Genomic DNA, 23,744 nt, shown 5'->3' with positions numbered 1-23,744 from the left:
GTGAAATGGTCAGGCAATAGCAACCAGAACCTTAAGCACTACGCTGCTAGTTTGATTTTGTTGCAGTGTTACATTCAGATACCAAAGGGAATGGTATAAAGAAAGTCGAATGACACAGAGCAGTATCAATTTTCTTACTCTCCTTGGAAATTTTGTACTTCGTAGAAGCAACATGCTGTGCATAATCTGATATACACAATGGGTCTTCAGTCACATTTTGAGGCAGAACATTTGTACTTGGCATGTGCAATGCGAACTGAAGAATTCATCCTTCAAATTCATAAAACCATTTAAATACAGTCCAGTTGAGATTAATCTGGGGCTAGCTGTGTGATGGATAATTATGAGAAGTAGAGAGATTTTGCTGATTTATCTCAAGCTGCGTGAACTCAGGTTTTTAATTCTAGAATTTTTCTGTTTAAATTTCAATATGTCAGTAAAGGCAGCAGACATTACAGGTCTGGCTTTAATGACTTCAGTGGCTTTGGGAGTAAGGCAATGCATATAGATAAAAATAAAACTTATTTGACAGAACTGAATAAATATGAAATATGAACAAAAAAGTGAAGTGGAAATTAAGGGCTGGATATAATACTCTGTTTTGGTCAGAGCCCAGGTTTCTGAATGCATTTGAATGCATCTCTTCTTTCTCAGAAAGACACTGGATTAGAAATCAAGAGACCTGAGTAGGGTTTTTTAGATCTGTGGGGTGTAAATTCTAAAATTATGTAATTCACTGGAAAGTCTCTGGAAGCGTTTATTAGAACAATACTGAACCTTTATCTTCTCTATACCTGGTGAATGCTTTGACCACTGGACTATCTGTCCCTATTCAGTCACCCCAATGTAGTCAATAAGGAACTACGAGGTGCTCCAACTCTGTCTGACAGTTTTGAGAGTATTATTTCTTTGAGGCTGCTTCCCACTGACCAGAAACTCCGAGAAGTAACCCATGGCCAATGCTACAAAAGCAAGGCAGTAGGAGTAGCAGTGGAGTTGCCAAACAGATGGTATGCAGGCAGGGAGTAAGGTTGGATCCGTCTTCTGTCTTGGCCAGGAAACTTGAATAAAACCTGTTTACTTGGTGGTTGTGTAGGTGGTGACTGTTCTCATCTCATGGAGACACTCAGTTAAAATTCAACAAGTTTGTAGTAGGGAATATAAATATTTCTATGCTACTATGGCTTGCAGGTTGTTAGGGCAAAATGCTCAGATCCAAACATACAAATTTTAATAATATCAGTATTGAAATATCAATGTCACATTTCATGTTTTGTAAAGCTGTACTCAACTTTAGTTTCAGCAGTTATAATTCAGAGAAAAACAACCCTTCAAAGCACTGTAAACTATAACTCCTGCCATTTTAGGCTCTTTTTCCTGAAGTATGTGGCAATTAATATTGTTAACAGATTGATGTTACAGCTTATGAATCATTGATCTGTTCCACTACAGCAATTAATTTCCTTCTGATTCCTGACAGGTACATTCTCTGAATTTCATGAATTAGACTTAATTGTCAGCATGTGATTAAGGAGAAATGTGAGAATCCAGTGAAAGCACCAAGCCTATGTCTGTGTCTTGCATGTTCCACGTTTCTTTTGGAAACGTTCTGCAAAAAAGCTGAGCTTTGATTTCACACCGCAGAACAGATACAGCAAAACCGAAACAAAGTTGATGTTTCGGACTAGCATATTTTACAAGTTCTAGAGAAGTTGGATCTTTAATTAAAATTTGAGTGAATGACTGGGCGTTTTAAGTGTATCAGTAGTCATATTTTTTAAAAAGATGTTTTTTGCATGTGAATTTTTAGATACCTCTCATCTAAGTCAGAACTTCACCTGCATACTTTCTTCTTCAGTAATAACGATGTGGGTCTTTGACACTGTCCAGACTAATGAAAGGTTTAGAACTAAGGGGCATTGTCCTGTGAGTTTGATTGGGTCACTAAAGTGGGAACAAATAACAGGGCTTGTTCAGTTCTTGTATTTTCATTTTTGACAAATGCAAAGTCCAGTCCCAACTCTAGTACCACTCAGGTAGTAATAAAAAGCTGTCCACAAGACACCACAATGCTTTATTTGTATCACAGAACAGAATTAAGCTTCTGATATCAGAATGTTACTGTCTGTTAATGTGTTTGTATTGAAGAGTAAAAATACGGCCCAAGTTGTGAAGTGGGTTAATACACTATGATTCTAGCTCTTTAAACTCATTTAATGTCTATTAATTAATTTGTTCTGAGTAGCTGGACCAAGTGGTGAAGTGAATTAATGCACTAACATTTCAGATCTTTCAACCAAATTTCAAATCTAGCTTGGTGAATGAGGAGTTTTGCCATAACCTAGATCTAAGTGGGCATTCTCTCTTCATCACAGACTACCACTTTGTTTGCCAGTTTGGCAGCTCCTATATAGAAAAGCACAAGAATGCCAGCTCTGTAGGGCACCATGTATGCATAGTCAAGTCTAATAGAATATATCCAGATTTTTTTGTTGTGTGGATCTGTGGTCTAAAGATAATATATTCCTGCTTTGCAGTCTTATGCAACGTTATTTTTGCTAGGAGCCAATGCAGTCTTGATGTAATGGAAAGGAGGAAGGTAAGTAGTGCAGGCACGTGACTGCAATGATGTTACATGCAAGGGTGTACCAGTGCTAACAGAAAAGCATTGAAACTCCCTCCCAGTTAAACTGTCTTTGATTACTGCAACAAGAAACAGACTTCTCAGACTCTTAATAAAAAGAGGTCTTATTTTTCAGCATGAGGTAACTGGCAATTTTTCTGCAATACCCATGACCGTGTCTCCTAAATGTAATCTGTGCTGTGCAAATACCGTGATTCATCTGTGTGTGCCAAACTGACTGCACATGCACAGTTCAAGTTGCCAAAATGTATAGGGTAGGGTTGTAGGACACACAGTCAATGTCTGCATTGTCATTTATTTTCTTAGTTTTGTGAAATTTCAGGTAAAACACCTCATATATCCCCCCCCACCCCAAGAATTTTATGGCATGGGAAAATAAGATGGTTTTTGGGCAGTCAGGATTAGTTATATACTGTGAGAGAAGGAAGAGATTATGTTTAATGCGTGTATCTGTCTAACATGACGTGAATTAATTCTCATTTTTGATAAAGATCTGCTCCTATTTAAAGTGAGAAACAATGACTGTAAGGCTTTAGAACCTGTGGGTCTGCTGGTAGCTTAACACGGGGCTACTCTTTGCTGTGCTGCTTCTTGAATTTGTACCCGAATCATGTACACTGATTTAAAAATGCCACTGTTGTGATTTGACAGAATTTGTGCATTCCTTGAATTGGCTTGGGGAGTTGTGTTTTGGGAAAATTATAGGGGAGGGGAAAACAGGGTCCTGGATGTGTTATGGTGGGATTTCACCAGCTTTAGACTGATGTATAACATCTACAAATATATTTGCTGCAGGACTTCCTACATGTCATGTCAGCTTCCATTGAGAATGTCAGAGGTTAAAAAATGGCATTATGAGGAATTGCTATTATTTTTCTTGTCTTGAATGAGTTGAAGGACCTGTATCAGAAGTGTTCCCAAATCTACCAGGATTTCATAAATTTTGATGCTGGCTGTGCTTTTGTTGAACGGAACTGGTTAGCTGATAAAGATAGGCAAAGTAGGGAATCTTTGGAGTGGTAATGCAAAGACAGGTCTTGCTCAAAAAAAAACATAGGAAGATTGAAAAAAAAATGGCTATTTCTGGAATCAAAAATGCGAATTTGAGATGACTTCAGTTTGGATAGAGTTCTATCATCAGTGATCAAGACAAACAAATTCAGATATGAAGTTAAGGAATTAATGTTTTCCAAAGAAAAGCAAAACTTGCAGAATTGCAGTGACACCTGGAGAAAGAGAAAGTGTTATCTGGGAATGTGGGAGGTACAGAGGAAGGACAGAAGGATCATGCAGAGTTTAGAAAAGAATAGCAAGGTAAATAATCAACGTTTGGAATTAGAATTTACAAGGGCATGTAATGATAGGACACAGATCATTTGTTTTAAACTGAAAGAAGATAGTTTTAGGCTAGATATGAGGCTGGCAAGGCGCTGGCCCAGGCTGCTTGGAGCAGCTGTGGGTGCCCCATCCCTGGCAGTGTCCCAGGCCAGGCTGGACGGGGCTGGGGGCAACCTGGGCTATGGCAGGTGTCCCTGCCCCTGGCAGGGGGTGGAACCGGGGGGGCTTTAAGGTCCCTTCCAACCCAAAACCATTCTACAGTTCTGTGAGATGAGGAGTTGTTTTGTTGAGGGAACGGAGATGGTGAAGAAATTAAGGGATAACAAAGAATATGTGGCAACAGAGCTTTGGTTCGGGAGAAGGACTGAGAAGGTTTTAATTGTAATCACAGCTTGGAGCCTTGTAGGGTCTAGGAAGAAGTGTGATTTATGCATCCATTCAGACATGGAACTAGGACTGCAGCCACTAGATCTATTGAACAATATACATGACTTTAACATAGAGTATTTTTTGCTTTAGGGTATCATGAAATTGCCTTTGTGCAGCAGTGTTACAATGCAATGAATTCCATAGCACTTGAGCAATCCAGAACATGGGTATAAAATGTGTTTTCTTCTCTATACTTATAGTTGGCTGCCCTGCAGCAAGACATAGAAAGCTGTTTTTCCAAGGTAGAACTTATGCTATGAAAAGGGTTTATTTTACATAAGTAAATCTTCTTTGTTAGAAATTGTCCTTGTATCCCAGAGGTGAAACATGGAACAGCTTGTTCATGGCTGCTCATGTTATTCCACATCTGGAGTTTGCAGCTTTATATGGGTTACTGCTCCACCAAAAAAGTTCGTCTTCATTTATCATGCCCTAGAATTGAGATATGTGTTCTCTGTGTTCTTTCTTCTTCTCGCTCTGGAAATCAGGGTGTTTTCAACATGTGTGAAGCTTGCTGGGGGTTAAATGGAAGCTCTCATATTTTGAGTTCCTCCAGTACAAGGGAAGAAAGGAGACCACTCAGTGGACTCAGTAGGAATATTAAGAGTAAGAAGTTGAGTCTTTGTGTCCGTGCTGTGCAATGAATTTTCCATGTGGCTTTGGTTAAGTCTCAAAAGGATCAGATTTGTGAAAGTTTTTAATTGCTTCAGAACTCTGCTAATGTGTCTAGTACTATTTTCAATAGCAGTGTGGTATCTAACCCAATGGGAGATGCTTTCATTAAAAGAAAAAAAAAAGGAAAACAAAGCCAAAAAACCTGTTTTCAAGATAAATTTTTATTGCACTACGCTTTTCTTAAGGCTTATATGCCTTGGCAACTGCATCAGGAAGTGCTTTCCTTATTTATGCTACATTTACTTAAGGTGCTGAAGGTTTTGGGATATCTTTAACAATTCTGATTTTTTTTTTTTTCTGGCATTCTGTAAAAGCAGTCTGGTTTTGTTTGCTTTGCAACCAGTGTAAGCACAGTAGAGATGGGGAGAAGAGCATTTTTCATAGTGATAAGTAATGCTGTTAGTGTATCCTGGTGAAGACAGAGGCATAAGGTCAGCCATTGTCTTTTTTTCCTTAAGCCCATATTTGCAATGCTGTTTGACAGATGCAGTCAGGCACAGCATATTTCCTTGTTTGTGTATAAGGGATACCTCATTATATTTAATGAGCAGTGTGGAACCAATATGAGATTTCCTGAAAGAGGGGGTGATTCACACATGGTTCAAATTGAAAATGACACTCACTAAACGATGACAAGAAAAGTCTGAAATGTTAATTTAAAAAAAGAAATGGTTGTCATTTCTGTATTATTCTCACAAAAGGTAACTCCCATGGTTAATGTGTACAAAAGGAATGTTAATGGCATTTAGTCCATTATCACCTTAGAAAAACTTTTCCCTGACACATAATAAGGCAGGTGTGAATATAAATGGAACTTATACTTGAATAGAAAGGGGACTTTTCCATCATGACAGGTAATGCAGAGGTTCAGGGCAATAATGGAATGTACCATTTCACAAGGCAAAAGTTCAGATTTGTCTCCATGTTAGTTAACATTTTGTCATGTATGCAGTACAAAAATACTTTAGAATAAACTAGCATTAACATGGTTAGAATTTACACATGACCAAATGATTTGAACAAGAATAATTTTTTTCCTAGTGTATTCTTAACTGCTCTAAAGATAAAAGGAACTTCCATCCTATGAAAATACATGTAGCACACCTGGATGAATGGCACAGTAGCAAAGCTGTAGTCTGAGATTACCAAGTATCTATGAAGGTAATGAGCATATTGGTTAGGCAGTGTAAGGATCTGCCTCTCTATTTATGTAACAATTATAATAGTAGAAACACCCAGAGTAATTAAATCAAGTTCCACTAGCAATTTCCATTACCCAGATGTTATATCTGATCATGCTTCACAAGCCTGGAAGTTTATCTTCTCTGAAATACCCAATTCCCCTTAGCATGCTAGATTTTAGCTGGATTTGTTCTTCTAAAGCATACAGTGTGACATTTACAGGTATTGAGGACAGACGACTACTGAGCAGATGTTTTTGTGTATGCCATTGACCTTTACAATTCTTAACTTGATTCATTGAGTTATTTGTTTAAACAGTTGTTCTTTAACTTACAAGTACAATTCTAGTACATTTCTTAAATTTTCATGTTATTAACAACATGAGAAAATATTTTTCTGTTTTGGCACATGTTTTAAAGATCATTGTTAATACTGTTGATAATAATATTATGATGATATAAATGAAATTCATAAAGCAACCAAGTATTACAGCACAATAGTGAGCTTTCAGCTAAGAATTATACAAAAACTATTACTTCTTAAGCTGATCTGCATTAAGTTTTAGTTTTTCAGTCTTACATAGTCATGTTATTTTGTAGGAATACCAATATACCACCAAATATCACATCCCATTTGCTATTTCTGGGGAATCTTGCTTGCAACAATCATCCAATTAATTTTGTTTATCTTTTTGTATTTGGGACTGACCTCATTTTATACCATCAAGCTTAGTATATAAAAACAACTAAATAGCAAGAATTGCAACCACTTTTCTGGTCACCATGGTGGATTACAGATTGCTAATCCAGTGATGTTTCCAACCCTTATTGGGACAAATCGATACCAGTATCCAGCCACCTTATTCCCGTGACAAGTTCTAATGAAATTTTCTTTGCCAAGAGTAATGGTGCCTGCTACTGGATAGTGACTAGGCCATTCATTCAAATATTCAAGTACTGCAATGCTCCCAAGAATCCCTGGTTAAAAAGAAAGAAAACTGAAACAGAGTGGAGAGTTCTCAAGGGATCTAGGGAAACAGCAACTTGCATAGAGCATCTTAGTTTGGGCAAAGTGGCATCTTTCAATAAAAGAGTAACCTAAATGCTGGAAAAATGAGGAGGCTGTGTTTGTTGTTGCTTAATGTGAATAGGGAATCAAGCTTTATTGCCAGTGAATCAGCATATTGGGTGTTGAACTATTCAATGTCTAGAAAGGGAATTGAATGAAGTCAAAAATAGGGTGTAAAACCTGACTGTGAAATGGAGGGCAGTGAAATGATAATTGAATACTAATCAGATAATCCACTGTCAATGAAAACAGCACTAAAGGATAGCAATCACAGATGTGATATTGCAGTTAAATAGTAAAAATAAAGAACCTGGTAGAATTTCTCAGCTGTCATTGTGAAGAAATAATAATAATAATAAATTAAATCAGAAAACTACAATCTGGATGAGGGGATTGAGTACCTCCTCAGTCAGTCTGCAGATGACTCCAAGCTGGGGGGAGTGCTGGTGTCCCCAAGGGCAGGGGGCTCTGCAGAGGGGCCTGGGCAGGTTGGGCCTGTGGGCTGAGCATGAGCCCCCAGTGTGCCCAGCTGGCCGAGGCGGCCAGCAGCATCTGGCTTGTGTCTGCAACAGGGTGGCCAGCGGGACCGGGGCAGTGCCTGTCCCCCTGTGCTCGGCACTGGTGAGGCCGCACCTCGAACGCTGGGTTCAGGTTTGGGCCCCTCACTCCAGGAGGGACGTAGAGGGGCTGGAGGGTGTTCAGAGATGGGCAGCGGGGCTGGGGAAGGGGCTGGAGCACAAATCCTGTGGGGAGCAGCTGGGGGAACTGGGGGTGTTTGGCCTGGAGAAAAGGAGGCTGAGGGGGGACATTATTGCTCCCTACAGCTGCCTGACAGGAGGCTGTAGGCAGGTGGGTGTTGGTTTCTTCTCCCAGATAACTAACAACAGGACAAGAGGGAATGGTCTCAGATTTGTGCCAGGAAAGGTTTAGATTGGATATTAGGAAAAATTTCTTCACCAAAAGGGTATTCCAGCATTGAACAGGTTTCCCAGGGAGGTGGTGGAATCACCCTCCCTGGAGGTATTGGAAAAAACACGTAGCTGTGGTGCTTAGGGACATGGTTTAGTGATGGACTCCGAAGTCCTGGGTTAATGGTTGGGCTTGATGATCTCAAAGATCTTTTCCAACCTAAAGGTTTCTATGATTGTATGATTCTTTGTGTTAATGACTGAAATGTTGACTCATTTAATATAATTTGACTTTTTCACCCATTTGCGGACCTTCTGGGAAAGTGTAAGGGATAACCTGTAATGAGAAAGTGATGAATTAATTGTTTATGGGTCTATGACTATCAAAGATCTAGCAGATCTATATAATGAACAACCTGAAAATTCCTTTTAGTCCTCAGACTAAATAGCATAGAAAGAAACATGAAAACTCAAGATCAGACTGGATGGGGCTCTGAACAACCTGGTCTAGTTGAAGTAGTTCCTGCTCATAGCAGTGGGTTTGGACTAGATCGTCTTTAAGGTCCCTTCCAATCCAAACTATTTTATGATTCTGTTGTACAAAGAGATGTAAATCTGCATAAACGTCGTGGTTATTTCCAAAGGGCATGCATCTGGGAGTTTTTCCTTACATTTTCATGAACTGAAGGGCAACCATGAAGGTAGGAGTTAGCATGAGTGAGAATTGTGATCAGCTGAGCATTGCTGCTGCGAAGCTAAAGAACTGCTACTTCCTTTTAGAAATACTAGTAGTCATTTTCACTCTGCTTAGAAATGTCACAGACACATGCCAGCCAAACTGTCTGCTGTGTTTATAGTGTAAGTGATTTTGAAAGCTTACTGCTCTGTGCATTTGCCTTTGGATAGAATTCAGCTCTTTCCTTTTTATTTGACACTTCAAATGTTTTTATCTTGAACTTTCTCATGAATTTTTATTAAGGGAAATTCTTTTGGGAGAGGAATTGAAAGACAAAATAGGGACCCAAGTGGCCTGCAGACCGAAAGATTAGACAGAAGTTGCAAAGCCTTTGGGAGAGATGGGAACTGCATATCAGGGTGAGCCTCAAAAAGTTACAAAAATTGCCAAATTGTGAGAAGGGATTCTCTGCATGGGTCCCACTGCTCTTTGACTTTAGCATGATTCAAGCTAACTGTTGAAGACTTGAGTTATCCTTGCAACTGTTTGTTGCCAAATTTGAAAAGCGATGCTAAAACTAGTAGAGTATAGCAATGTTTTGGTGATGATAGACTCATTAGATAGGAGGAACCTATATGGATGGCAGTAGGAGCAGCCTGTGTTCTTGGCTGGTTGATATGCAGACTGATATGCACCAAGAAAACTAATTTGGTTTCTCAGTTTTATAAAAATATAACCTTGGGATGGAGCTCTCCTTATGTAATAAAGTTGCAGCTATTCAAACAACAACATGAATTGCAGAACTGATTGAGAAATTTAGTTTTTTGGAGTTTCTGCATTAAGAGAGCAAAACGTTATCTGTAGGATATAACAACCTTATTGGAATTAGACATTTAATTCAACCTATGATTTCTTTTCTAAAACTCTCACAACAACCTGAATGAATAGTTGTGATGTAAATGTTTTTCACTTTCACAATTCCCAACACGTTACAAATTTCTGTGTTGTTTTGGGTTTTGTTTCTTTGGTTTTGATTGTATGTTTGTGGGGTTTTTTTTGTGGTTGTTTTTGTTTGCGGTTTCTTTTTTTGTTAGTGGTTTTTTTTTCTTCTTGTGGTGGGTTGACCTCGGCTGGATGCTAGGTGCCCACCAAGCTGCTCTATCACTCCCCCCCTCAGCAGAATAGGGTGGGAGAAAATAGGATGGAAAAAACCCCACCTTGTGGGTCAAGCGAAAGAGAGTTTAATGAAGCAATAGCAAAAGGTGCATGCAGTGAAGCAAAGGAATACAAAAGATGTTATTCTCTACTTCCCATCAGCAGGTGATGTTCAGCCACTTCCCAGGAAGCAGGACTTCGGTACGTGTAGTGGTTGCTCCAGAAGACAAACATTGTACATAATGAATTACCCACCTTCCTCCTCCTTTCTCTTAGCTTTCACATCTGAGCAGATGTCATATGGTATGGAATATCCCACTGATCAATTTGGGTCAGCTGTCCTGGCTATGTCCCCTCCCAAGATCTTACCCCCCCACCCCCAGCCAACTGGGCGGGACGAGGGGGAGGGTTGGAGAGGCAGCCTCGGTGCTGTGGGAGCACTGATCAAGACACTGGGGTGTTATCACCACTTTACTAGCTACCAGCTCAAGCACAGCACTGTGAGGGCTGCTCTAGGGCTCAGCGAGCCCCAATACATTTCTCAAAAAAGAGGCCTGCATCAAGGGGAGGGCTCTAGGAGTTGGGGAAAGGCTGATGTTGACCTTGGTGGTAACTGTGCTTGGAGAAGAGAGTTGCAGAGACTGTAGGAGGAAGCAAAAGGAAGAGGGGGATGGTCTCTGGGAAACTGCAGCTCATGCAGAGAGAGCACTGAGGATCAGAGATCAGAAGGCAAAGGTGTGATAGACAGAGTTTTTCAGGGATCAGAGGCCACAGTGAAGAGTTTGCTGTAGCTTATAAAATGCTGGCTAGACTGAAGCTCAGCTAGAACTAAATACTCCAGAAAACACAGAAGGAAAAGGAAGATTATGTATAAATCACTTCTACTTTTGTTCTTTCTGATACAGTGGCATGAAGATTTCTCTAACTAAAAAAAACCCTCAAAACAAACCTGCCAGAAAACACCCAACACAAAAAAGCCCCTACTAGCTGATATTCTAAGTTACACCTGGGTTTTGGTGTCTTTTTTTTTAATTTTGTTACAAACTTTTGGTTTTTATTGAGAGTTCATTAGGTAGGGACAGTCCCAGCAAATTCACCTCTAAGTTCTGTTTGATTAAAAGCCTGGACTGAGAAACAACTAAGTTTAGATGTGACTTGAGATGTGAAAATTATGTAAGACATTTAAATTGTGGCTTTTTACAGGTCTCATGCAAGTATTTGAGGTAAGCCAGACCTTGCTTAAGACTTATGATTTAAGCAGTCAGGTTAGGAAGGTAGGCAATACTTTAGGTTTAAAACTGGTCTACAGGAATACAAAATGAATACATCCTGTCTGCTGTATCTGTAGTAAGTGCAGTAACCTGACAGATTTAAATAAATTGTTTTATATGCGCTCACTAATTGCTGGAAAACATGTAATACAAAACTTACAATCTCGTAGCTCATGTTAATTTTGTCTAAAGACGCAGGGAATGAAAATAACAACGGAATATTATTTTTAAAGGCTTTGTAATTGGACTTTTTCAGGAAATCTTTAAGATTGAAGGCAACCTTGGAATCCCAAGACAAAAAAGGGCTATTTTGGCAACTCCAATATTAATTCCCGAAAATCAAAGACCACCGTTTCCCAGATCTGTTGGCAAGGTAAGTCAACAAAGGACCAGATCAAATTTTGATCTTAAGTAATTGATCTATTTATCCTTAAATTTTGTAATGTTTATCATGTTAGTATTAATATCATAGAAATAATTAAGAAATGTAAAACTGAACAGAGAAGATTGTTTTTCCATCTGTATTGTGTAGACGGATAAAAATGGCTTTCTATTCATGCCAGACTTGAATAGCATACATTCTAGTAAAAAATATTAATCAGAGATGTATGTTCTCATGCAGCTACTCTCTTCAGTAGAGCTGCTTACTTCTGTATCTGTGCGTTAAACTGGGGCAGAAATCTAGGGCAGGAATGTTACAAAGAATATCCTACTGCTTTTGTGGATTATCTTCTGTTCTTAAGACCTAGAAGGAATTCATAAGGTATTACATGTAGAAATATCTTTTGTTCATTCCTTTGGTAATTTCTGGTGTCCAAAGAAAAAAAAAATATTTGTAGACATTTACAGTTTTATTCTTTGCTTTTTGCAAAGGTCTGGCAAAGAAATGGAGAGGGTTTTTTTTTTTTCTCATGTCTGCAATAAGCAAGAGTTCTAAGAGCTCCTTTTCCAGAACTTCAGATAATACAGCTTGTACATACAAAATCATTAAAACCGAAATACCAAGAATTGTTCAAATGGCAATTTAGGCATTAGAGATTGTAATTACATGAATCTATTTTGCATGTTGACAGCTTTGGAATAGGGACTTGTATGCATCACTCTGACTTTAGTAGGTGTGTTAATGACACAGCGGCATATAAGCTGTGGAGTCTGATTCCCACCAATGTGATTGCTGGGGCTAAATGCACAGCTCAAGGGCAGAATTTTGATCTACAATTGATGTGTAATTTAGCCAGCTGGCATCTTATCAGTTACTTTAATAATTAGGATTGTTCTCCTAGCAGTAAAAAGAAAGAATAACCTCTGAAGATTTCATTTTCTGCCCTTTCCCCATCAGTAATTTATATTGATTTCATAAATTTCTGTTTTTCTATCTTTCTGAAGTATTTTTTAATGTGAAATAAACTTTCTAAAGCCATTTCTCAACTTTTCCCTTCACATTTCAGTGAGAATTAATGATCAATAACTAAAGTAGATATGTATGTTAATGATAAATAGTTAATTTTTAAGACTTCTATTGTGCAATTTTAACACAGTGAGAGAATTTAAAATGCTACTTATACATAGATCTGCAGAGTTCCTTGTTTTCGTTATTGATTTATTTCTCCCTGCCCCCTTCCACCCCTACTGCTCATGAACACTGAATTTTTGGATCTGAGGTAGTCTGAGTTGCGCTTTAGAAGTGCCTTCACTAAGTATTTTCATTGGGAGTTCAGGATGCTAGTCCTGGTAACTGAGGCTCCTTAAGCAAGAGGAGATGAATTGAGTCCTATTTGTACTTAAGTGTTTTCCTAGCATCTTGTCATCTTGATTTGTTTTAATTCCTGTAATGCTAGTCAGGGATCACAAGCGCGTTAGATGATGTACAGAGAAGTGTAAAAGCATCTGGCAGTCTGTTTTTCAAAGGACCTGAGATACCTATGCCTAACTAATGTTTAAATTATAGGAACGGCACCTTGAAACACTTTGAGCTGTCATCAGTTTTAGAAGTCTTTAAATATAATTTTTTCAGTATATTTCTTATTTAGGTATTTAGACGTGAGTACTTAGGCTATAGTCTATTGTAAGTAGTAACACAGAATGTATATGTGTCAAGTGAGGCGAAAATTTTAGAGATATTTAAAATAATGGAATGAAATATTCTAGGCCAACTGCAGTAATTTGCAACTGAATGCTTATCAAAGCATAAATAAAAAGGTTTGAGGCCTCAGATATACTGATGGTAGGAAAGAGAGTCTGTTGTTCCCTAACTAAAAAAATCAGTAGGAGTCCATGCTGAAAATAAAAGCAATTCTTTCAGGTCTTTTTGACATGTCACATATCTTCATAAAATAGGCCATGTAGTCTTCATAAATAGAATAGTCTGTACTAATCTAGAGAGCCTGGGACACACAATTCATGAACTTGTTTCAGGTCCTGCACAAGCTGTAGAAAAAATTGATCATCTGTCTCATTTAACTTTAGATATTTATTGTTAACTGTATGTAGCTTCATGATACTGCAAAAATTCATTTAGTTTCCCACTTCTGTGTGGCATGAGAAAAATACATTTATTTCTTCTTCCACAATATTTTGGGGCTTAACTTTAGAATCCTCAACAGTGCACTAAGTGGACTGATGAATTACAGCTTAGGATCTGCATGAATTTCTCTTGAACTTAAACTTTGCCATCTCTGGTCTGTTGAATCACTGTGAAGGAACATTGCAGACGTATTTAGTAGCTGTGGTTTCTACAGTGTTTTGGGGAAGAAAGAAAACATACAGAGAACGGAAAATTTGAGAGTTATAATAGAATTTTAAAAATGAGAAGGAAGAAGAAAGGAAAGCAGATTCTGGAGCAAACTTTTGTCATGTAGGTCTCATGTAGGTTTGCTGTGATGGGAACAGCAGAGTTTGTCTCATACCGTGGGGGCTTGCAAAGACTTGCCCTCTCTGCCCAGCACCGTGAGCAGTATCCTTCTGAGCTCTGCGATGGGCATTCTGGGTCAAATCTCTGTGAGATTGCATTGTGTGGCAGTTTATATTTTATTCAGACATAACAATAAACATAATAAAATCATTTAGAAACAAGGAATTCCAATACAGTAATGGGGGGGGCAGGGAATAACCACACAGTTTCCTGTGTGAAAAATAACTCCAGCTTTTGTTTTGCTTTCATCTTTATTACTACAATGTTATATTTTCTGCTCATCAGGAAACTGAAGCTTTCCTAACTGAATGAAATACATAGGTTAGTGATTTTTTTCAGATATGACTTGTTCTATTTGATACCATCATGTGGTTTGTTTTGGTTGTCTGCATAAAAGTTATGTTTCCAGTTGCACCCTGGGTGTGTTATCTCCGCTTTCTTTTACCTGCTTTAGCAAATTACCAGTGTAGTTTATTCAGCTGTCCTGACTGCCTCTTGCTTTCCAGCCCATGCTAAGTTGCCTGGAAATGCACAAGGCTGTTTGGAGGTGATTGCAGCAGCTGCCAACAGTTAAACTGGTTATTAGCACTTAGTTGGGAGCAGGGCAGATGTGCAAGAAAACAGGAGAGCAGGGGGAGAAAAATAAATTATGTTTTATTTCACAATTAGCAAGCAATAGCATAAACAAAAAACAAAAAAAAAAAAAGGAAAAAAAAAAGAGGGGTGGGTTTTATCCATTAAGGTTTGGTCATATAAACCAGGAAGGAGATACTGCACTGGACAAGCAAAAAAATTGGTTTGTTTTAATTACAAAAATTCAAATTAGGTTTTAGCTTAACAAAGAAATACATGTGTAGAGGCTGTTCTCTGCGCTGTTGCTGGCTTTCCAGCATACCTGCTTAGGAATTAGGTTATTGCCTTGCCATTTGCACACCCTTCATTAGAGTATGTCTTCATTAAATAACTATCATAAACACGCTGTGCTTGTAGGTAGAGGAATCTCACCTTTTAGTAGAATTTAAGCTTTTGCATATTATCCTTCATTCCTGAGGGAAAATAGAGTAAAATATTTTAATACAGTCTTGGTAATATAGGCCTTTGTGACCAGATGGCCCAGGCTACAACTGTTGACTGTTATTGATGTGTTTTCTTTAGGTCTTGCTGATATAGCACAGGGATACGATATTCAATTTTTAGCCTCTTTCCATATGTTAATTTTCCGGTTTATTTGTCCACATCAAGTCAAATGAAGTACAAAACAGTGGGGATGCAGGATTCTCTTGTAATTATGGCGATAGGTTATTCACCACTGTGCTACAGAGATGTTTGCTAAGACTAACTTGAGTGGTGGTTCTACACATTTATTTGATGACAATCTCCAGACACACTTTAACTATGGTGATGAACTGCATGATGGTACTTTTTGAAGGTTAATCCTTACACTAACAAAGAGCTCAAAGAGCAGAAAAAGTAATTGTGGAGATGATCAATTGCCAGCTTTTTCCAGGCATTAATGGAGAAGGACATCTGCAAATTAAGAGTGCTTTAGTATAGGCTGAGAGGATTTTCTGTGGATTTTATTGAACATATGATGAATCCATGATTCTATTCTATAATTTAAAGGAATTATTCTTCATATGTATGAATACTTTAACTGTTGCCACATAAGATATGGAAGCCATGAATGGACTGGTAAAAATTCGCAGAACTTCTTATCCTTAGTGAAGGCCAGATGACAGAGAGAGGTACACAAGAGACTTTGTAGGAAACTGCTGAATAAGAAAAAGCAAAACCATTTTTTTCCACTAAGATACTTTTTTTTCTTTGTCACTTGGCTGTTTTGTCCTTTTGGAAGGAGGGGGTGTTCAAGTATTTTGCGTCAGATACTTTTTATATGCTTCCTGCCTCTGATCTGGGTGGATGGGCAGTTAGCTGTCAGATAACAATTAGATGGCAGGGCTCACTCCAAACAAAGCTCAAGCATAAAAGTGGTGCAGGCTAGCAAACAGGATAGAAATCTTTAAGATATATGAGGAGATGTTGATTTTCCCTCCGTCTGAGCTGTGAATTTAAGGCAAAAAGAAAACACAGCTTGTCTGTTAATGCAGCAATATAAAAAAGCTGAAGAGGGGAGGAAGATAACTATGGAAAAGCTGCTGGAAGCTTATTATTTTTGAGTGGCTATCTGATTGAGGCTATTTATATATGATAAATTATATGCTTCACAGAAGACAAGTGTTAAGTACTAAAGATGCAGCTGGAAAAAATGCCAAACTTCAGGCAAAAGTTTGAAAAGAAGGCGATAGAAGTGTCAAGACAGATGATCATGATCCAGCAACCTGTGAAGAGAACCTAGAGATTGTAGATTAGAGGAGGATTTGTGAAAGACAACAGAGGAAAAAAAGGACAACAGTGAAATAAAAGCTGAATTAAGAAGTGCATTTGTTCTACTGGAAATTTAGGCAGAAAATGAGGGGGTCGGGGGAGAAAGTCTAAAGGAAAGTGGAGGAGGAAAGAGGCTTAGCCAGGATGGATGTCCAGGTCTGGAGGTAACGGTGTGTGCTAATAGAGAAGAGAATGATGTGCAGAACAAGAGGAGCTATACCTAAAATCCTTGGCAACACCGAGAGGGCAGTGTGACTCCTTGGCAACTTCTCAGATGGTAAAGGTCTGAATCTTCATGTCAGTTGCTAAAAATGATGCAGAAGGAACATAAGTATTTCTTACTGGGGAACTAGAAGTGGGTCTGAGGTCTACAGGAAAAATCCATTGGATCTTTTAAAATTACTTTTTAATATCCATTTGGTGGTTTTCAAATCATCATCACATCAAATGTAATGATGAGGTTGTTCCAGAGGGTCCCCTTGGAAAGGGAGAGGTGTTCATCAGCAATTCTGACTTGTCCAGAAGGTAAGAATATTTCAGTGAGAACTGAGAAAGTGGTGCCACCTGGGAGATGTGGGAATGATTGGCTCCTGACAAGCATTCAGTGAGGACCTTCTTCAGAGAGCAGATGGAATTACCCAGGTAGAAAGAATTCTGTTTTCTTGCATCAAAGTCTGATGGCATATAAGGCGAGCACTCTGCTAAAGTATGCCTATCATTCTATGCAGGAAAAGACACATCCATGATGAGGGTATATAAGCAAGCAGCAGAGGGGTAGAAAGATGTGGAGAAAAAGAAAAAAAAAAAAAGTGTTATTGTTGAATAGCACTTGCACAATAAAGACATTCTTAATAAATAAAGGTCACTTTAATCCAGCCAGAAAAAAGATTGGGATTAGAGCACGAGAGCACAATTAAGTTATGATACTAGTACAGTAAGGTTGGGCAGAAATATATATGAGCTCAATTTGTTCAGCCCAGCACAGTAAGTGTTTTCTGTAAATCCAGAGTGAGTGTAATGATTTCAGTGGAAGGAATACACTGGCGTAGTAACTAATGGATACAAATTTTGGCATAAGATTAGAAGAAAAGTTTCTAGTCCCCAGAGAAGGGGAATTAATTTCCAACAGAGGTACTGAGGGGGGAATACAAAGTTTGATAAATATATGATCACAGTTGCATAATACAGCTGTTTCTGATCTGAAAGAACAGACACCTAGAGGTTTAGGGCTTTCCAGTGTTCTTGAAAATGTGTAATAGCCTGCTGAGTTGGACCTGAATGGGCTGTTGGAGATGTCAGAGTTTAACATCTATCAAATTCATGTATTGAATGAAAGCATGGCACACTTCTGACCTTCATGGAAAAATACCAACTTACCTCAGCAATGAATGTAATGAAATGAACAGCGCTCCATTAAATTAAAGGGCTTTTGATGCAAGTACATGAATTATTAAAGTACAGCATATTAATTTTCATTAAGGGATGTGTATTTGATGTCCTAACAAACCATTAAGTGAAGACAGCACTTCAAATTTATCTCTTTTTTCTGAAAGTTCTTCAAATTTCCCTTTTTCTTAAAATATTGATAGTCACACAAACAATTCCAACATAATACATTTGTTCCCTTTAAGCTAACAGAATTTTAATAGAAAGCTTTGTTAAAATACTCCTGTTTACTTAAGATCTTTCAGAAGAATCACACTTGAGCAGCAGATTCCTTGGAAAACCGGGAAATAATAAGAATTTACTATTATTTTTAAGTGTTTGGTGGCGTTAATAAGAATAAAAATTTTTTAAACATTTGAGGAATACTTTCTAATCTAGTTACTATGGCTACAAGTTTGTTGGAGATAAAGCAGTTCTATGGCAACAGTGGAATTAAGTTTTCTGCCCAATAGTGAAATACCCAGTATTTAATTTCCTGCTTCATAATAAATCATGCTAATGACCTTTAGGAGGGCACCAAACAGAAGAGATTTTTAAGCTCTGAAGCTGTTCAGCAAAGTATACTGCAGTTTAACTGTCACGTTGTTTGTGTTGACTTTGATCTCAGAAGTCGATATCTTAAACGGTGTTGCAGGTGAAGGTGGGGGGGGAAGTCTGTCCCTTCTGGTAAATTACCTATGAAAAGAACTAAAACGAAATAAAACCGTTGCAACTCATTTTTCATTGGCACACTAACTGAATTCTAGACTCAAGTTTAAGGAAAATGTTTGGAATATTTTTAGTTGCAACAGCTATTTCATTTAATGATGCCTGATGTTAGACACCCTTCCGTAATGTGTGTTTTGTTTTTTAGTAGTTGCTTCGTGTTGTTGTTGGGTTCTTTTATTTTTTGCTTTTTCTTAAATGGTTAATTATAATCCACTTTGCAAAAACAAACCCAAAGAATCTCCCCAAAACTCTAGGCCTACTCCATCTTCTTTGACCCAAATAAAACCCCAGGCTCATATTTTAAGAGACACATGTAGGTGTGACTCTGTAGCTGGTTTTACTGAGCATACTAAAAACAGAGTGCCATCAGCAGCAGTCAGAAAGCCCCTTCTAGGGATGCAGAATAATAGTTATTTAGTTGCCATTCCCTAACTTGGTTCTCTGTGGTTTTCATGAGATGACGCTGATTTTTTGTTAACTTTCGTCTTTACAAACGTGATTCTGTATCCTCAGTTGACTAATGGAAACATTTATATTTTTTTTTATTCCCCTTGATTTTCTCTGTCTTGGTTCAGTTCAGTTATTGGAAATAAACGCTCAATCTGTCCAGCTTGAAAAAGCTATTTTCTTTTGAGCAAAACCTTGATCTCTGCATTCCTAGTAGGGTCAAATTTTAACCTTAACAAAATGTAGGGCCTAATTCTCTAATCTCATGAGATTAGGATAAAATGAGATATTGGGATCCAGGGTTTCTGTTTGCTTGGTACCTTTTAATTTTTAAAATTTCTTGCTACAAATCTACTTACAGTAGCACTTTTATTTAAGCAGGATGATAAATGCAACAGACTTATCCAGCATTACTTAGCAGTGTGCTCTCTTAATATATCGCTATCAAGAAGATGAGATCTGCAGAATATAGAAATCAGTGGAGAGAATATGACCACAGAGCTTCCTTTAAATCAATTAAGGTATTTATTTTATAGCTGTGAATTGATTCATACTGCTTTGGACGTGAGCTGTTTGTTATATATTACCGTCTCCTTCCAAGCATTTTCCTGTTTCATTCCAAATTATTCCTTTGGTTTCCTATTATGCAAAGTCAGTTGTTAGCCAGTGTATAGAGTAATATAAAGCAATACCCAAATGAATGACATTTTTGAAAGAAAACTAACTTATCCCTGCCAATTTACAAACTAAGTACTGTCATACTGTCAACCTTGGTACTTCCATTAATGAAAGACTTTAATAAAGTCATTTTGTGGACTGGACTGGTGACAAATTTCATATTGCTAGCTGTGGCTTGTTAAAGTGGTATTAAGAAAAGATGGCTGGCAGAGTATTTCCAGAAGGAAAAATGATATGTATTATATATGGCTCAGCTGTAAGGTGGAGTAAATAGCTGTCACTCAAACAACAATAGTAATTTTCTTCTTTCTGACAAACTACTGGATCTCTTCACTGATTACTAACTAATTTTAACCTTTTTGTGTCTTGCTCTTGGTTTTATCATACATGGCTGATTCTTATTTTGAATTTTTTTTCTTTTACATTTTGGAGTGATGTATAGTAACAGATCAATAGGGTAGGTGAAGGAGTATGATGCTAATATCTATAATGGCAGTTGTGTTTTAATTCAATAAACATTTTCCCTTCTCCTTTCCAAAACATCTGTTGTTCTTTTCCAGCTGCCCTCTAAAGGCAATTTTCTTTTATTAATTGGGAGACTCTACAACCTCTCTGGGCAGCATGTCCTAGTGCTCAGCCACCCTTACTAAAAAAGGGTTTCCTGATGTCCAGACAGAAGCTTTTGTGTTTTAGTTTCTGTCCGTTGCTTCTTGTCCCATCACTGAAAACAGACTGATTTGGTGGTCTTTGCTCCTTCCCTTTGGGTATTTATATATGTTCATGAGATCCACCGTGAGCCTTCTCTAGGCTCAATAATCCCACTTTTATCAGCCTTTCCTCATAGAAGAGATGTTCCAGTCCCTTAATTATCTCATGGCCCTTCACTAGACTCCAGAACGTCCACGCCCATCTTGTACCAAAGAGCCCAGAACTGGACACAGTACTTCAGGTGTGGCCTCACCAGAGCTGAGTAGAAGGGAAGGATCACCTCCCTTGACCTGCTGGCAATGCAGCCCAAGAAACCATGAGCCTTCTTTGCAGCAAGGGCATACTGCTGGTTCATGTTCAACTTGGTGTCCACTAGGACCCCCAGGTTCTTTTCTGCAAAGCTGCTCTCTAGCTGTGTGATCCCCAGAATATACTGCTGCATGGACTTGTTTTTCTCCAGGTGTTCCTCCCCTCCTCCCCTTGTTGAAGTTCATGAGGTTTGATGGAGCCCATTTTTCCAGCCTGTTGAGATCCCTCTGGCAGTATGGACCCTCTGGTATCAGCTATTTCTCCCAATTTTGTGTCACTAGTAAACTTGCTGAGGGTACCCTCAGCCCTGTCATCCATATCATTAATGATGATGTTAAACAGGAGTGGACCCAGTATTTACCCCTGGGGTACACTGCTAGTTACTGGCCTCCTAGATTTTGTGCCACTGATCACCAACCTCTGGGTCCAACTGCTCAGCCAGTTTTCAGTCTATTTCACTGTCTGTTCATCCACTCCATACATCAACAGCTCCCTATGAGCATCTTACAGGACACAGTGTCAAAGGCCCTTACTGAAGTCCAGGTAGATAGTATCTACTGCTCTTCTACCAGATCAGTCATTTAAGTGGGGAAGTTTATCAAGTTGGTCAAGCATGACTTCCCCTTGCTGAATCTGTGCTGACTATTACTGTAGATTTTTTTTGTTGCTAATGTGCCTGGAAGTTGTTTCCAAGATTATCTGCTCCATAACCTTTCCCAGGGATCAAGGTGAGGCTGAGTGGCCTGTAGTTCCCTGGGTACTCCTCCTTGCCCTTCTCGAAGATAGGAGTGACATTTGCTTTACTCTGGTCTTTGGACTCTTCTCCCTTTTGCTGTGATCCACCAAAGATTATTGAATGTGGCCTTGCAATGACATCTGCCAGCTCCCTCAGCACTTGTGAGTGCATCCATCAGGGCCCAAGGACTTATGTACGTTTATTTTAATTAAATATTCCCCAGCTTGATCCTCATCCACTAAGGGTACAACTTCCTTGCTCCAGATTTTTCCCTCTGGTCTTTGGGATTTCTGAAAGCTGGTCTTGCTAGTAAAGACTGAGGCAAAGAAGGTGTTCAGTACCTCAGCCTTTTCCATGTCCTGTGTAACCCAGCCCCCCAACCAATTCAGCAATGGGTCCACATTTTCCCTAGTCATCTTTTTGTCACTTATGTACCTGTGAAAGCCCTTCTTCTTGGTTGTGAGATCCCTAGCTATTTAGGCTCAATTCCATTTGGGCTTTAGCTGTCCTTCCTTTATCCCTGGATGCTCAGACAATGTCTCTGTAGTCATCCCAGGTTACCTGTCCTTCCTTACACCCTCTGTGTGTTTCCTTTTTCTGTTTGAGTTTGGCCAGGAGCTCCTTGTTCACCCATACAGGCCTACTGGCATTTTTATTTGACTTCCTATTTGGTGAGATGGAGTGTTCTTGAGCTTGGAGGAGGTGATCCCTGAATATTAACCAGTTTTCTTGAGCCCGTCTTCCCATGGGACTCAAGGATTGAAGTGCCAAAAGTCTGCTCTCCTTAAGTCTAGGATGTAGTGAGTTTGGGTTTTATTTTCCTTCCCCACCCATCAGAATCCTGAACTCCTCCATCTCATTGATCAGGCCAACCATCTTGGGAGATTGTAAGGGGGGAAAAAAGGATACTTGAAGGAAGTGTGAACTAAGCTGATCATGTACATATCAGGTCAAATTTTATTTCACTATGTCTATAGGGAAAATTATGAAAGTACATTTGGAAAATAGGATTTTAGTGAAGGTTCAAATATGGCTCTTTTTCAATGTCATAGGCATTTTTGCACTGCTTCAGAAGTTTCTCTTTCCATTCTTACAACACACAGACAAAACTATTAAGCTTACGTTTTCAATTGAGCTTGCTGGAACTGTGAATGGATTTTGATAATAGAAATCTGTACAACAATGAAGTCCAGAAATTGAAAGTAGTAGTGATCCCTATAATCCAATAAAATGTGTCTTAATATATTTTTTACTTATTATAATTTAAAAAAAAAAAAAAAGGAAAAAGAGGAAATGTGGCTGTAGCTGAGTGTTGAGTATAGCTTGAATTCTGGGTCTATATTAATTTAACAGAAATTTATGTTCAAATCTGATTTACAATATATTACAAATATTTTTGATGAACAATTGAAGAGATGAGGGCTTTTTTCCTACAAATACTAGTTTCCTGCAACAAACACAAATCGTCATCTTATGATAACACCTCAAGCACAATCACCCTAAGTAATCCCACAGTGCCCTCAGCACCACTGGTTTTATTTTTACTTTCTGGCAATTTAAACTGGGATAAGAGAGAAGTAGGTATTTAGCATAACAGCCTTTCCTTGACAGACTCTTTTCTACTTGATAAAAAGCCTTTAAATGTTACTGAAGAAGTAATTGCTCCTTGTAGGGTTGGAATATAATGGTTAAATCAGACATATTCAGAAAACAATGTCTGCAATGGGGAACTCACTCATTATGTAAAAGGGAGACTATAAGGATCTATATGAACGTTATCACCAATAAAATGTAATGAACAATAGAGAGCATGCTGAAATTGTGTAAATAGGAAAACATAATAAATCAACTTCATCCATTATTACTGTGCTGTTGGGCTTTCTAATCTGAATTTGCTAAGGGTCACTGGAACATGAAAATTAATTTGAATTAATAGAAACTATTATACATGGTTTATTTTTTTTAAAAAAGTCATATAGTACCATTACTGAATTTTATTAATTTATTGTCTTGTGAGAATCTTAATTATTATTTAACAAATTATGTTCTTTAAAAAAATATTAACACCAT

At 38.3% G+C, this 23,744-nt stretch overlaps 1 protein-coding gene across 2 annotated transcripts in view; it reads left to right on the top strand.

The window, feature by feature from the left end:
• Window positions 1–23,744, top strand: part of CDH13 (cadherin 13) — a 509,204-nt gene that overhangs the window by 193,979 nt on the left and 291,481 nt on the right. For both annotated transcript variants that reach the window (XM_005234781.3, XM_027782937.2), the window contains exon 4: window positions 11,603–11,719. In XM_005234781.3, coding sequence (XP_005234838.1) covers window positions 11,603–11,719 — 117 coding nt within the window. The remainder of the gene's footprint in view (window positions 1–11,602; window positions 11,720–23,744) is intronic.

The sequence above is a fragment of the Falco peregrinus genome, chromosome 14, assembly GCF_023634155.1.
Source record: "Falco peregrinus isolate bFalPer1 chromosome 14, bFalPer1.pri, whole genome shotgun sequence".
In the NCBI taxonomy this organism is placed as follows: domain Eukaryota; kingdom Metazoa; phylum Chordata; class Aves; order Falconiformes; family Falconidae; genus Falco; species Falco peregrinus.
This window is presented reverse-complemented; position numbering and strand designations above follow the sequence as displayed.